This window comes from Canis lupus, chromosome 23 (assembly GCF_011100685.1).
Source record: "Canis lupus familiaris isolate Mischka breed German Shepherd chromosome 23, alternate assembly UU_Cfam_GSD_1.0, whole genome shotgun sequence".
In the NCBI taxonomy this organism is placed as follows: Eukaryota; Metazoa; Chordata; class Mammalia; order Carnivora; family Canidae; genus Canis; species Canis lupus.
The window spans coordinates 29,457,747-29,473,680 of record NC_049244.1 but is presented as its reverse complement, the minus strand read 5'-3'; the positions used below and the strand labels follow the sequence as shown (position 1 = coordinate 29,473,680).

Below are 15,934 nucleotides of genomic sequence, written 5' to 3'. Positions count from 1 at the left end.
AAATCTATGAATAGTAGTGTAATACAGTGTGTCTAATACATGTCTAGTACATGTCAATTATGATAGCCACTAGCCACAGGTGGCTTTTTAAATTTAAATTAAGATGAAATAAAATTAAAAGCTCACTTTCTCAACTGCAGTAACCACAGTTGAAGTGCTCAGTAGGTATGCTGTATTGGACAGCATAGATATAAAACATTTCTATAATTACACATATTTCTGTTGAGCAGAGCTGAACTGCAGGTTGTATTTCCTTTTACACCTAGTCATCTACTTAACCCCTTCTTTTTTTCCCAAAGTGCATCATATTTTCCTCTTCCAACTAAGCAAAAGCATATAAATGCTAGGATGTCATTGAAAGCAGAAGCAAGTCTTAAATGAGAAGGTGTAGGAGTAGATAAGGGATCATCAGTGGATCGGTTATCATGCTTTCGCAAGGAAATTGGCTTCTGACTTCATATGCTGTCTTAGTTTCTCCTGTTGAATATAAAAGTAGTCTTGCTCCATTTTCCCTTTAAATTTAGCTACATGTATGAGACCAGAAGACCCAAATCCATTTTGTGAGCCCCCAGCTTCCTGTTAACATGACATTAATGGAAGAATCGAACCTATGATTATATTAAAAAGGGAAAATAACTGAACAAAGTAAGACTGGGATTTGATGTTTCTACTGGGTAAATGTAGTTGCCTGAGAAACAGGAGGAAATTATTTCAGTGCCAAAATAATAAAGAACAACACTGAATTTGCTCTTTCTCCTTCAGGAACTATAGTTGGTATGATAGGAAAAGGAGGACTGTGACATGGAAGAGATAGTCATTCATGTGATTTCCTTTGATATTTTGTTCAAGTTTTACTTCTAAAGGTTTCTATCAGCCTTTATAATTATCCAGTTAAATTTATACATCCACTTCTTTTCCTAAAACTGGGTGACATTTGAGTGCTATAAAATTAATATGAATGTGATGCAATGGACATAATTGCTTTCTAGAAAAAAATCTCATCTGTATGACTCACTGTTAGAGACAAAAATGTGAGCCTGAAATTTCCTAGAACATCAATATATCTGATTCCTTATACACATTTTCCCAGGAAAGCTGTTTTTCAGGAAATAGCATCTCTGCTGGATTTTTTCTTTTAGTCCCTCCGTTGTCTCAAATTAGAAAGCTCAGGAAATGACTGAAGTAATAATTTACTGCACTTAAGTGATTTGGCATAGTATATTCTAGAAAAACATTCATGTACACATATTGTCATTTTTGAATCTTATTCAACCATGGCCCTTTGTGGTTCACATGGTTTTTTATATCGGTTTGCTGGGGGCATCCATAATCCAGCAAATGCTCAGTGTTTGAAACCATCAGAGTAGGGACACTGGGTTCCCAGACTTCTCAGCTTGCTGGGTTAGGCTACTGTGACAGAGTTGCAAAAATGACTTGAGCTGCCTGAGTGTAAGGGAAAAAAGAAAAGTGAATTTTTAAAGACTGTTAGAGCACAAGCTCATTAATGCATACACTGTGCCTTAGAGATATATGATTGGAACAGGGTTGAAATTTGCCTTTGCATCATCTAGAAAGAAAGTAATTGTTAAGCAAATGAAGAATGTAAATCATTTTATAAGAAATGTTCAAATATGTAGGTTTGGGAGTCCATTAGACTGAGGCTTAATTCCTGGTTCTCTCACTTACCAGCTATGACTTTGGGGCAGGTTACTTAACCACCATGAATCTCATTTTTTATGTCTGTAGCATAGGACTAACAATTCCTGTTTTAAGAGATTGTCTCAAGGATTAAATGAAACAGTATATATGTAGTTGGTTATTAGTATAGTTAACATTAGTGGCTAGGCAAACAAGTTATTTTTAAAAGAGATTTATAGAAAATGATATGCTTGATGAGGATAGAAAATATAAATATTCACAGCTTTTCTTCCTTTCCCACCCTCTTGGGAAGATTCGGTGTTTGTACTGCCAAAGTGGGAGCTGACAGGGTAAGTAATGATTAAAGTTGTGAGAGGAGAGAAACCTAGAGGGTAGATTAATTTACAAAATAAAGGACTCTCTATGAAAGAAGAAGAAAAAAAAGATCTAAAAGCTTAGAAGCCTGAGAGAGAAGGGTGAGGCAGGTTTTGTGGAGTAGACAGAAGGAGGGAGGGGCAGCTGCAGTCTGACATTTAGAGGAACCAGGTGGGTCAAGAAAATTTGGGGAAGTGTCTTATGCTTGTTTTAAGTCTTCCTAAGTAGCTGTCCCACAGGGAGGCAGGTGTAGCAGAATGGATAAAAGCCCCAATTCTAGATGTGGAGTTCTGGGTTCAAATCCTTGTCCTACTCTGTGCCTAAATAGCCACATGCAATTGTTTCACTTCTCAGTGCTGTGGTCTCTTTCCTGGGAAATGGGCATCCTAACAGCCCTGACCATGGGATTCTTCTGGGGATCAAGTGAAGGATTTTCCTGAGGATTGGATGACTTCATGCCGAGTGCTTGGCAGATACAGAAGAGCTTGATAAATGTTACCTGAACTTACTGTATAATTTCTAAAAAGGACAGTAATGGTTTGCATTTATTGAATGCTCACTGTAGATAAGGGGGAGAGAAGTTCCTCTTCTGAGGAGTTTTGTGGATTAATTCATTTAATTCTCAAGACAACTCTACAAGATAAGGACTTTTATTATCCTGTTTTACGCATGATAAAACTGAGGCATAGAGGATCCAAGTAACTTGCCCATAGTCCCACAAATGAGTAGTACTCCATCTAATGAGTACTCTTATCTCTAATGCTTCACACTCTTATTCTCTGTGCCTTTCTGCATCTCTTTTGTGAATATCTGATCTTAAGATAAACAACCTGTGGAACAGTTTGTCTTATTTTATAAATGCTTAGTTTATATGCAACAACTTTGCTACTCAAAGTGTGGTCCAAAGGCTAGTAGGATCAGCGACCCAGAGCAGAATCTGAAGCCCCACCCCAGACTCTTGAAATAGGAACTATATTTTAACAAGGTCCCTAGGTGATTCATGATCCTATCAAAGTCAATATGGACCCTCAGAAAGATGGATTGCCTTATTTATGTCTCCATCCTTTACGTGTTCCTCACAGTGCTTGCCACCTGAGTAGATTTTTTTTTTTTTTTTAAGATTTTTAAGTAATCTCTACACCCAAAGTGAGACTTGAACTTACAACCTCAAGATCAATAGTCGCATGCTCTACGACTGAGCCAGCCAGGCACTCTGAGTATTATTCTCCATTAAAAGTAAATCAAGGAATGTTGAATAGGAAATAAATTAATGAGTCAGAGTGGAATAACACCTGGTTTATCTTCAACTGAATGAATGAATGAATGCTCAGTACCTCCAGATTTCAGCACAGCACAAGGCACATAGCAGCTGCTCCATACATAGTTCTTGAATAGAGATGGAAATGTTGTGTGATGGTGCGATAGAGACATCCAGATGCACACTAGCCTTCCCTGGATATGCTGTGACATTTAAAAAGGCCAAATAATGCCAAAGCAAGCAGAACAGTGATTATGCACTTATTCTTAACACAGTTTTAAGACAAGTTCTGCTCAATTGGTTCCCCTGTGAACTCAAGCTGATTCTTTTCTCTCTTGAGCTCTCTATTGTCTTGGCGTTGTTTGCAACTCATTCAGAACCTAATTAAGTTTCAGGATCAGTTTGTCCTGTTAGAGAGTGTGTGGATATGCTGAAGTGGTGGAGTTGGTGTTTCTTTCTTTTTCTTTTTTTTTTTTTTTTGTAACTTAAATTATCTGAGTGAAAGGACAATTATAATTTGCTTCTAAAATTGGCCAAAAGTCAGCTTTCATCAAAATAATTCTCAGCAGACATTAGTCTCTGTGAAACCAGGGTATTGTGTGAAAGGCAACAAAGAGGATTTAAATAGGCCTCAGAAAATGTATTGATAATCTGGTCATATTAATCCTGTTCTCTAACAGAGTGTGAAATTAGTTGTTTACTTCACTTATCTGGAGCTGGAGGTAGCTGATCACTCGCTGACAGAGCCATATTTTGTGATCACCTTTCAGTGGTGAGCTTCAGCTGGACCAAAGCCAAACAATTTGACTTCACTGGCCTATGCACCACCTCCAAAGTCAAGGTCAGGGCTACTGTTCTCTGTGGGCAGCTGGAGAACTCATGAACTCCAGGATATCTGGTCAGGGCTTTCATTTGTGCATGCACATGAAGGTAAGCTAGGACCTAGGCATAATTGTGAAAAGTTAGGAGATCTATCTTTACCATCTCTATATTTCTCTTCTATACTCTATTCCCCACCCCTCATTTGAATTGAAGGTTTATATTGGTTTCATCACCAGTCTACAAACATTATCAAGATGAACATTATTGGAGATGCTGTGGGGCATAGTGTATGACCTAAAGGAAAAAAATAAAGCAAAATTATATATATATATATATATAATCTCCAGAGAGTAACTACTGTGGTGAAATAGACGTGTTGATACTCTGCCCAAATCCCTTTATCAATTTAGTAGATCCATCCCCCAAAAGTGATGAGAGTTGGCCATTAATGGCTTATAGCTATCTCTTTTCTGAAGAATTGACTGCTCTCAGCCAGGGGCGTGAGTACCAAAATTAAGAAGTTATGCTTTCTCTACCCAAGCAAGACTGACTGACCTGGGTTATAACAGGCCAGACCTCTTTACTTAAGGTGAACAAACCCATGGCACATTCCATGCTAGAGAGCCCTCCTTGGAACCGTGCTGAAGCTGGACCTCTGCTGAGACTACCTTCTTGTTTCCTTCACTTTCTATCCTCTGTTCAGTTAATCAAATGCATCTAGATTCCTTTTTTAGGCTCTGCCTCTATGATGCCCAACTTAAGACTTGTAGGAAGCTAATACTACCCATAGATGTGATGAAGCAAAAGGAGGAAACAGTATTACCAAAGTACAGTGAGAGTTAGAACCTTGGAGACAGAATTGCCTGACAGTACCAGAGTCATGTAGGGACTTGCCACTGCTAAGGGACAAGGTAGGATCTAGGAAGAAATCTATTCTTTTCTCCTTCCTCCCTTCTCTGGCTCTGCCTCCCTTCAACCCAACAGGTGTCTTTGTCTGAGCTTCTATCTATGGTGCAAAAAAAGCACCATAGATTTGGCTTACAAACAATGGAAATTTATTTCTCACAGTTCTGGAGTCTGAAAGTTCAATATTAGGGTGGCCTTCAAGATCAGCATGGTCAGGTGAGGGTCCTCTTCTGGGTTACTGACTTCTCATTGTATCTTCACATGGTGGAAAGGCCTAAGGAGCTCTGTGGAATCTGTTTTATAAAAGTACCAATTTCATTCATAAGGATTCCACCCTCATGACCTTATCACCCCAATGTCCCCAACTACTAATACTATCACCTTTGGAGGTTAGGATTTCAATGTCTGAATTTGGGGTGGCACACAAATATTCAGACCATAACAATAGGAAAGTAGCCAACAATGAGCTGGCAGTCAAAAGAGGCCAGCCTTTTAGGTCCCTAAGCAGGAGAAGAAGGGAGAAGAATCAATGAGGAAGGGTAATGACCAGCATAGCTGCCTTTAGATAATCTCTGACTTTTTCTCTTCTTCAGTCCAACCATCATATTGATACCATATTGGTCTTTATCAAATGCTTATTTCCTCATGTCCATTTTCCCAGCTTTAAATCTTCCAAGTGTTTCCCATTGCCTAAAGGAATGATTCATAAAATTTCTGGATCATGTACCTCATTGGTGAAAAAAAAAAAAAAACCTCTGAGCATGGGCCCCATTTCATTTGTTTATTCATTTATAAACTATTTAAATTTTCTACCAACTAATAAATAACTCTGAATACTATGTACACTTATAGGATATATCATTAATAATTATATACATAAATTATGTGCATATTTTACGAAGCTTAATAGTTAAAAAATTTTGGACAGCTTTTGGCACAGTGATGAGATTGTTACCATTGTTTTACTAACTGCCTTGTGATTATGTGAGAGTTATCAGTTAATGTGTATTAATCTTCAAGCTACTGATCTGAGAGGTGGCTGTGTGCTTCAGTGGAGGGTGCTATGCCTGGAAGGTGTGGGCTGGAAAGACAATACATTTAAAGGGTCTAGTAAAACTCTGATCTTAAAGTAATAGTGGGAATTCTAAAAGAGTTCCAGTTGGCCGTGGGAAAATGAATTATTTAATGTTGAGAGCAGTCAGATTATAATAATAATAGCTCCACTTTTGGAGCAGCTACTTTATACCTGGCACAGTGCTAATCACCTTACATACATTATTTTATCTGCTCATCATAGTAACTCTTCAGGACAGGTATAACTATGAGAGAAATTAAGTACCCTGCTCACGGTCACATGCTTAGTGAGTGGAGAAGCTGGAATTTGAACCTAGAAGGAACTCTATGTCTCCTTGATGAAATCTTTTTTTCCATTATACCTCATAATTAAGACTAGACATTGGAGAAGATGTCTCATTCTGTAGAAAAAGCTTGTGTTCTATAGAAAGAGTCAATGGGTCAAGAAAGCAGAGGGATGAAAGGAGCCAATCTGAAAAGGCTATACACTTTATGATTCCAACTATATGACATTCTGGGGAAAGGCAAAACTATGGAGACAGTAAAAAGATCAGTGGTTGCCAGGGGTAATGGGGAAGGGAGGGATGACTAGGCAAAACAAAGAGGATTTTTAGGGCAATGAAACTACTTTGTAGGATACTATGATGGTAGCTACATGCCATTATATGTTTGTCTACACCTGTAGAATGGACAATACCAAGAGTGAACCCTAATATAAACTACGGACTTTGGTTGACAATAATGTGTCAGTGTAGGTTCATCAATTGTAACAGATATACTCTTGGGTACTTTGATGATGGGGAGAATATGCAGGTGTGGGAAAAGGGGGTCATATGGTAAATCTCTGTACCATCTCAATTTTGCTGTGAATGCAAAATTGCTCTAAAAATAGATTCTCTAAGAAAAAATTATTCAAAAATAGAAGGAAAGTATGATTCTGTCTGGAGGTTGAAATAAATCAGGGATATTTTATCCACTGTTCCTTGATAGATTCAAATAATTCTCTGGCTAAAGATATTACATGTGTTAAAAATACCATTGGGCTAGGGGCTAGAAAACAGGCATTCTGGCCCTAGCTCTGTGATTAGAATAATTGTGTGACATGGGTAAGGTGCCAGTTCTTTCTGTGCTGATTTTTCCCATATGTAGAGAAGAATGTCCTCAAATACCTGTTAATGTTCAGTATGGTTGAGCATAGAGCAAGTTTCATCCTCAAACTGACCCCATAACAGATACTAAAGTAGAATTGCAACTTTTTCCCAACTGTAAACTGCCCTTACCTGATATTTAAGAGTAGAGCTTGGAAAACATTTTCTAAAGAGGGCCGTATGGTGAATATTTTAAGCTTTGCAGGCCATTCAGTCTCTGTTGCAACTACTCAATTCTGCAGTTGTAGTGAAAGCAACCACACACAGTACATAAATGAGTGAGCTCGCTTGTGTTCCAGTAAAACTTTACTTACCCAAACAGGGGGTGAGCCAGATTTGACACAGAGGACATAACTTGTCCATTCCTATTTGAGGACATAACTTTGTGGCAGTCACTACAATTTCCCTTCAGTATTTATAGGGAAAAACCTATGTTCACAATAATTAGATAAATAGGGCACTGGAGAGTTGGAATGGGAAAAAAAAAGGAGGGGAGGAAGGAAGGAGAAGAGAGAGAAAATAGAAAAGAAAGAAGGAAGGAACGAAAGTGAAAGAACAATGGAAAGCAAGAGTGGAGAGCTTTGTGAAGGCATTGGGAGAGAAGGTTGGGCGATATCTGCCATGAGAGAGTGGCATTGTCAGATTGGAAAAGGCTTGGTTTTGGCATGGAGCTAGCAGCTAAGTTTGGAGAGACCATTTGGTGTATGTGTGTGTGTGTGTGTGTGTGTAGTGTGTGTAGTGTGTAATGCTGAGGCACACCTATCACCTTATGAAAGAGATGGTATTGTGTACTTGAACATAGTATGGTGCTTTGTACCAAGGGGAAACTCACTGAATATTTATGGAGAAGGGAGGGAAGAGAGGGATCACCCTCACTTTGCAGATGAAGAAATTCCACTCTAGGGCCCTGATACTATGTGAGATTGAGGAAGTCATTGCCATTTTCCTAGGGACTCTACAAGGAACTGAATTCCATGAGGAGGATATTGAATTTCACTTCTGAGAGAATCTTCCAATGTCATTACAGGTCCAGTCCTCCTCAGAGAAGGAGGAGAGTGTTGGTGACCTCAGGGGGATCCCCATAGTCCAGGCCTCCGTGATACAAAGTGTTACTGTAAAGGTTATCATGTGGAGATGGGAAGGGGCCTACAATGCTTATTGTGGCTGCTTTTGCCATGAATTCAGAATCAGAGGCCATGTCTTTCCTGTCTTCCCCTTACCCCCCCCCCCCCATTTTAAAGATTATTTATTTGAGAGAAAAAGAAAGAGAGAGATGGGGTTGGGGCAGAGGGAGAAGCAGATTCCCCACTGAGCAGGTGGCCCAACTCCGAGCTCTATCCCAGAACCCTGGGATCATGACCTAAGCCTAAGGCAGACGCTTTACCAACTGAGCCACCCAGGCACCCCTACTTCCCCCTTTGGGTTCTGAATTCTAATGTGGCAGGTAAAAGGGAAGAAAGCTGAGGATGGACTTCCACATTTGGGGCAGAAAATCAGATTCTGGGTCTCTTTCCTGGAGGTGGTTGGCATCTGGAGAGGGTGGGCCAGGGTTAGGAAAGGGATTTTTGGACAGTGTTTTCAGGTAGGAAACCATTCTCTGTGTCATCACATAGAAGGAAGAGAAGAACTGGATTTTTAGGGAGTCTTAGAAACTTGAACTGTGATTAAATTGATTAGCCAATAAATCTGTAAAATTTCCCACAAACCATGCACTTAATGTAGAGCTGGATTACAGTTTACAGTAATTCATTAATTTTATTTCACAAACTGAAAATTTTACTGTGCTAATGCATGCAAAGCATATAGAAAAGTAGCCTTAGCCAAGCACACCAGCACCTGTGGGGGTTCTTGTCATTTCTTTGGTTCTGTTTGTTCATTTGTTTGTTTCACTGGAACTGTCCCACGATGGTGGAAAGTGAAATAATAAATACATTCAGGATTTGAAATTGTTTGTTGAACAATATCTTGAAAGGTAATTGGAAGGCTTTCTCCTTTGACAAATACCATGGTGATTGACCTTTTTCCCTTTTTCTTGCCTAAAACAGAATGAAGAAGATGAGCAACATTTATGAGTCAGCTGCCAATACGCTGGGAATCTTTAACAGCCCCTGCCTGACCAAAGTTGAGCTGCGTGTGGCATGCAAAGGCATTTCTGACAGAGATGCTCTTTCCAAACCAGACCCCTGTGTCATCCTCAAAATGCAGTCCCACGGGCAGTGGTTTGAGGTAGGCATGTCCAAGGAAATGGACAGAAGCATGACTGGGGGATTGATTCAAAAATATTTTTGCATTTCCTGTCTTCAAGTGGTTTATTTTGATGAGAAGGAAAATTCTTGAACTGAATATGACTGTATTTCTGTTTGTACCATGATGTTTTGATGCAGCGGTTTTAATGCCCTGGATATTTTGACATTTACCCTTAATCTTTGTGCTCATTATGGACTTAGTGATCCCTGGGGAAGGACTGCCTTACAGAGGCCACATCATGCAACATTTTTTTTTTTTTTTTTTGGAGTGAAAACTTAATATTAGCTACATTCTATTGGGTGCTCATCAAGGGTCAGGTACTATTCTAAGTACTTTAGGTAAAATAACTAGCCGATCCTCACAATAATCCTCTGAGGAACAGAGAGGCAGGTGAGGAAATGCAGAAAGGTTAAGGATTTTCCCAAGATCATTCAGCTCCTGAATGGAAAACTCTCACATTTACCCTCAGGCTGTTGGACTCCAGAGCCTGAGCTCTGTCTTGCTATTTTATCTTTGATGGTGGACACCGGGGTGGTCTTGGTGGTTTGTGTGGCAATTTGGTGGCAATATTGCAGGTTGATTCCGCAGTTGGCTTTTGTTCATTGATTTAAAAGTCAAAACAGATTGGATGAGGACTGTTTTTTTAAATGTTTGGTTTTGATTTTTCCTTTTTGCTTTTAGGTAACTTGTCTGAGTGAGCAATGTTATAAAGCTCCATTCTGAGGTGAATGGTGAGATAGGGAGGAACAAGAGGTGCAGCCCGGGAAGTAGTAGTTATCATCTCACAGGGAACCAGGTACTCTGTGGAATTTGGAGAAGGGATTTGAAGCCATTCTGTGCAGAGCAACAGTAGACAGCTACTTGCTTTGGATCCCTTACAACCAAATCCTCGAGTCTTTAGTACTTCTCCCACTTGTTTGCAAATAGCTGGAAGATGCTCTTCTAGTGGGTAAAGTCTTCCATCCCACAGAAGAAAGAAGGTTCAAAAGACCTGAGAGGCAGCATGTTTGATGAATGAGCAGATGAAACTCAGGTGGAGGCAACTTGGATGGGGGAATGCAGGACAGATGAGCAGTTTGGGAGTCTTTAACTTCAGACTTATCAAGGGCTTATATTGTCAACATAAAACAGCATTCATAGGTGTCTTAATGCGTAATATCTTTTTTTCCTTCTAAACAGTCTCACTGACTTTGTTGTTTTATTGTTTTCTGTTTTTTATTTCACAAAATGAAATGGCAGCCTGCATTAGAAAAAAAAGCACACCTTGAAAATTAGAGGAAAGAAATGAGAAAGAAATTCATCTCCTAATGCCATCTTTACATTAGTCTACTATTATTTGTATATATGGCTCTCCCTTCTGGCATTCATATTCTTTTTTTAAATTTTAAATTTAAAAAAAAATTTATTTATTTGGGAGAGATAGAGCAAGAGAAGAGAGCATGAGCAGGGATGGAGGGAGGGCAGAGGGAGAGAGAGAAGCAGACTCCCTGCTGATCAGGGAACCCCAAAGCAGGGCTCCATCTAGGAGACTGACCATGACTTGAGCCAAAGGCAGACCCTTAACCAACTGAGCCATCCAGGTGCCCCTGGCATTCATAGTCTTACATGATTCTTATCAGGCATATAAAATTTTCTTTCCTTATTTTATTACCTAGTAGTATGTTTTTCTGTATTGCTGTAATATTCATAATAATAATTTTAAAAGTTGCATAATATCCCATGAATTTATTTAATAGTTTTCCTGTTTTTTCACTTTGAAGTTGCTTCCAAAAATACCCTATTTTAAACTGCAGTGATCATTTTTATGTATAAGGCTTTTCCCTCCTTTTTGAATGAGTTCTTAGGAGACATTATCTCCTATGTACTAGGAAGAGCTATGTACCAGGAAGAACACTATGGTACACTATGTACCAGGAAGAACTGGTACAAAGGATAGGAAACTTTGGGGGCTTTTGGTATGTATTGCTATGTTGCTTTTCTAGAGTGCTCTATTATGTAAGTGTTACTCAAAGGATGGTCTGCACACAGCCACCGGTTCACAAACTCTGTTACAGTGCACAGACAAGAAACTTGCTCCCTGATGTAAATTGACTCACTGCTGCTTCCTTCATTTTAAAAGCTTTACTTTTAAAAACAATACTGTCAGCTGAACTTCCAGCATACATAGTGATAGGCCGATTTATAATCTGGCACTTGGAGAAACACTTCTGTAATATACTTTACACTCTTAGCAGTATACATTCAGGATACAGTAAAAAAAACAAAAAACAAAACAAAAACATAGCCAATGCCAGGCAGCTCATAAAGTATTTAATTCAGGTAATTAGTAGTAAAGGAGTTAGAAATGCTGAGAAAGTAAATAGGGACACTGAGGGAACCCAGGCATTAATGACAAAAGCCTTAGGGTGGGGCAATAGTGTGTTGAGGCCAGCTTGTATAGGCTTGTGAAAGCGGATTCTTAAGTATTCGGAACTTTGCAAGCAGTTTTGATGTGGGTATTTACAACACAAGCATTGGCAAATATTTCAAATCAGGGCTCACCTCCCACCCAGAACCAAGTGTTAAACATTTACCAGCACACCAACTGGGCAAGAGGGGCCAAAGAGGGAGATAGTAGGGCCAGAACCAAAGAGCCATCTAGCACAAGCTGGATCCATGTAAGGGGGCCTGTCTGGTGGGAGCCAGGAAGATAAAGGAGATGCAGATGATGCTGTAAATGTGATCTGAAAGGGAGATGAGGTTACCCCAGCATCTGCCTGCATGTTGCTCTCATGTACCCCGTTAGTGCCTCCCACTGACCAAACTGTGATGGAAGCCTGTTGACAAGGTTTACAGGGAAAGGGTATAGAAATACACTTGAGAGCCAAGAGGTAAACGACCAGCACATAAACCTTTGACAGCTCATGGTAACTTAGATAATAATTTACCCTCTCAGCAAGTAATGCATATTTGTTTAGTGCTAACACCTACTTTGCAGTACAAATTCAGCAAGTGGTCTTATGCTGAGAGTTAGAAGCACACCTGTGCTACGAGTTAAAAGCATCTGACAGTCCATTTAAACCATGTGGCTTTGGGAACCCTGGGTGGCTCAGCGGTTTAGTGCCCTCCAGGGCATGATTTTAGAGTCCTGGGATTGAGTCCCACATCGGGCTCCCCGCATGGAGCCCGCTTCTCCCTCTGCCTGTGTCTCTGCCTCCTTCTCTTTCTGTGTCTCTCATGAATAAATAAATAAAATCATAAAAAAATAAACCATTTGGCTTCTACTATCTATGTTCCATGAAGGCTAGCAAACATGGACAGTGCACTGGGATATCATTTCTTGAGGCATACATTTTCCTATGTCTAGCCCTTCCAACATGTCTGGATTTACAGAGAGATTTCTATGTACACAGTTTCAGAACTGAAAGAAAGCTTTGCAGAAGAGAATTCATGTTGGCTCTGCCCATGTCTTTTTTTATGGAGAAGTCTAGTAATTGCCTAACTGAAGAAAAAAAAAAAAAAAGAGAGGCGAAGCTGATTTGCATAATGAAGAGATTATTGGGAGGCAGGGTCAGGATGAGAAAAAAGCAAGGTGAGCTTATCTTTCAGAGGGAATTTTATTTTTTATTTTCTAAAGATTTTACTTATTTATTCATGAGAGACAGAGAGAGAGAGAGAGAGAGAGAGAGAGAGGCAGAGATACAGGCAGAGGGAGAAGCAGGCTTCATGCAAGGAGCCCGATGCAGGACTCGATCCCAGGACCCCAGGATCATACCCTGAGCCAAAGGCAGACGCCCAACCACTGAGCCACCCAGGCATACCCCAGAGGGAATTTTAAAGTTTGGCAAAAGAGTCTCTCTCTAGATCAGCACTGTCCAGTGGAACTCCCTGTAATGATAGAAATGTTCTCCATCTGTGCCATCAAGTAAGGTAGCCACTAGCCACATGTAGCTACTGAGCACTTGAAAGATAGATAGTATAACCGAGGAACTAAGATTTTAAAATATTTAATTTAATTAATTTAAGGGTTAATATAAATAGAGTGGTTCCAGAGTCTCTGATGTGCTAGAGAATTTGGCTGGGCTGGGAAGAAGAGGAAAGGGAGTTTGTAAAAATGTTATGGTAGGCTCTTAATTTTAAATTTAAGTGGTTTTGGGAGAGATAGTAACTAGGGATTGACATTTCTTTTTTATAGTGATTGCTGGCCTGTGCTTTTGTAATGGAATCACAGCAGGGAGAGGGCCCATTTTGCCCAGGTTTACAGCTGAGATTATTACTACAATAGTTAGAAGTGCCTTTAGATGGTCTTTCCATATGGAGAGGAGCTGTTTGCTTTTTTAATTGGCTGTAGCCTGTTAGCCCTAGAAAAGAACATTGGCCTCTGAAGTGATCATGAAACTGTAAACCTGATTTTTAGACTCAAAAAGACCTACAGTCTGACCTTCTGTGCTGTTAATAGTATTAAGGGTCAATGAGGATAAATCTGTCTTTGAAATATTGGAAATCAGTTGGTCTTGAAATGCACAAGAGACTCTTGCTCTTTGTAGACCAGCAGAGATTGGGATGAATATAATGAGGAGTGAGAAGTTGGAGAGGATACTTTTGTTTCCTTCCAGAATATGGAGACAGGATGGTGTTCTCGTTGGGTAAAACTTTCGGTATTTCTTTAGTGGCCATGGTTTTACTATCAGAAAGGAAGGAAAAGAATACTTGTAGGTTGGAAATGCATTCCAAACTGAGAGTTTTAGACTTACGATTTAATTTCCCTAATTTGAGACCATAGCCATTAAAAAAAAAATCCTCCTTGCACCCACTCCTGGTCACATAATGGCAAAAGTATATGGTACAGTACAGTGTGATGGTGTGTATTTAGATCATATCTCATTTTCCAATGAAGAGTGGAAATAATTTCCTCCTACCTTCTGGTGAATACTGATATATTCACTAACTTTTGGAACTAAACATCATAGCCAAGTGGGAAAAATTAACACTTCTCAGGGATTCAAAAGACAAGGACCCTGAGAACTAAAGACATTTATTCAGTTTCCTGGAGCACATGCTTTATCCCCTGGGCACATTGGGTGTCCTCCATGAAGCAGAGCTAAGGCCACAATGCCATGGCCTTTGGCAGAAATCCTATAAATCCTGGCAACTTGTCTTCATTGGAAAAAGCCAAATTATTCCCACGTTTTTAGGATGCTGCTCCGATCACCTCAATTACATTTCTACATTTATTTTTAATGCATAGCTATTGAGTTCCTTCATAGGAAGCTCCAAGTAATTCTGAGAACTAATTACCCTTGGATCAATTCCATGGAAACATGTTATATAAATCATGTGCTTTGATGGGTTGTTTGTAGTAATAATTGTTAGTAATAATTAGTGTGGTTATATCTAAAAGTTATCAGTGGACTCTGACGTAAAGTTATTATTATTTATAATAATATATCCATATATTAACATTCACAAAGACCTTCTGCTTACATTATTTCATTTGCTTCTTACAATAGTCTTATGAAAAGGTTATTACAGACATTGAAATTAACTCCAGCATGTATTGGGTATCATGAAAGAATATGATTTGTACCCTCAAAGACCTCAGAGTCTAGTGGAAAAACTCATTCTATCTTAGCGGCTCAGGAGGTCATATGACCTTGAGGAAGAGAACTAAAACAAGGTCAGGACTTAAATGAACTCTTCCTTTTCCTTGAATGTGTGGTGGGTAGATGTTTAATGGCGTCTCAGCCTATCTATAACCAATGTAGTGGGTGGACCCTCACATGTGGTTATTATTATTATTGCAAGATGTCTTTCAGCAATAACCATCAGGGAACTTTGAAAAATAAAGGTTTATTACTTACACAACCTAGAGATTAGGTAGAACACCTGGGGCCACACAGTGAGGTCTTGGGTAGAATGAAAGAAGGGGAGTGTGCACACAGGCCTGGGGTTCTGTTTTTATTGGGGTTAAAGGTGGGGGCCTAGGGTTTTGCAGGCTCACTCTTTATTGATGAATTTTAAATGTAAGAATGGGAATTTTAAGTGCAGGAAGGGAAAAACATGGGGCCCAAATGGTCAGTTTTTTAAATCAATCACGATACCTAAAATAAAAGAGCATCAGTGCCAGAAGGTAGCCTGCCTCTTTATGAAGTCCTGTGGCTGGCTCTGTGTTTATTAGAAATAGTCCTCTTTGAAGTGGATGTCTCTTTGAAAGCCTCAACAATAGGAGCTTAAACCAGGCATCTGCTTAACAACAACAACAACAACAACAACAACAACAAAAATCCCCAATCATCAGGGCCTATACTACAGGGCCTATATACAGACCATCTCAAGGGTGCATAGACTACCTTTATGTGGGATAGGGATAAAAATAAATCACTCCTTCATCTCTCCTTATTTTCCACCTTCTCTCCCCACTCCCTATCCACCTAGATGTAGGGTGTAGTTGCCATATGACCTGACATCCTGCCAATAGCATATGAGG

General features: G+C 39.5%; 1 protein-coding gene across 1 annotated transcript in view; it reads left to right on the top strand.

Moving 5' to 3' along the window:
- Window positions 1-8,679: 8,679 nt before the first annotated feature.
- The window catches only part of CPNE4 (copine 4), a 329,018-nt gene continuing 321,763 nt past the window's right edge, over window positions 8,680-15,934 (top strand). Inside the window, 2 exon segments of the mRNA XM_038570851.1 lie at window positions 8,680-8,803; window positions 9,267-9,447. Of these exon segments, the coding sequence (XP_038426779.1) occupies window positions 8,688-8,803; window positions 9,267-9,447 (297 nt within the window). The 5' untranslated portion in view covers window positions 8,680-8,687.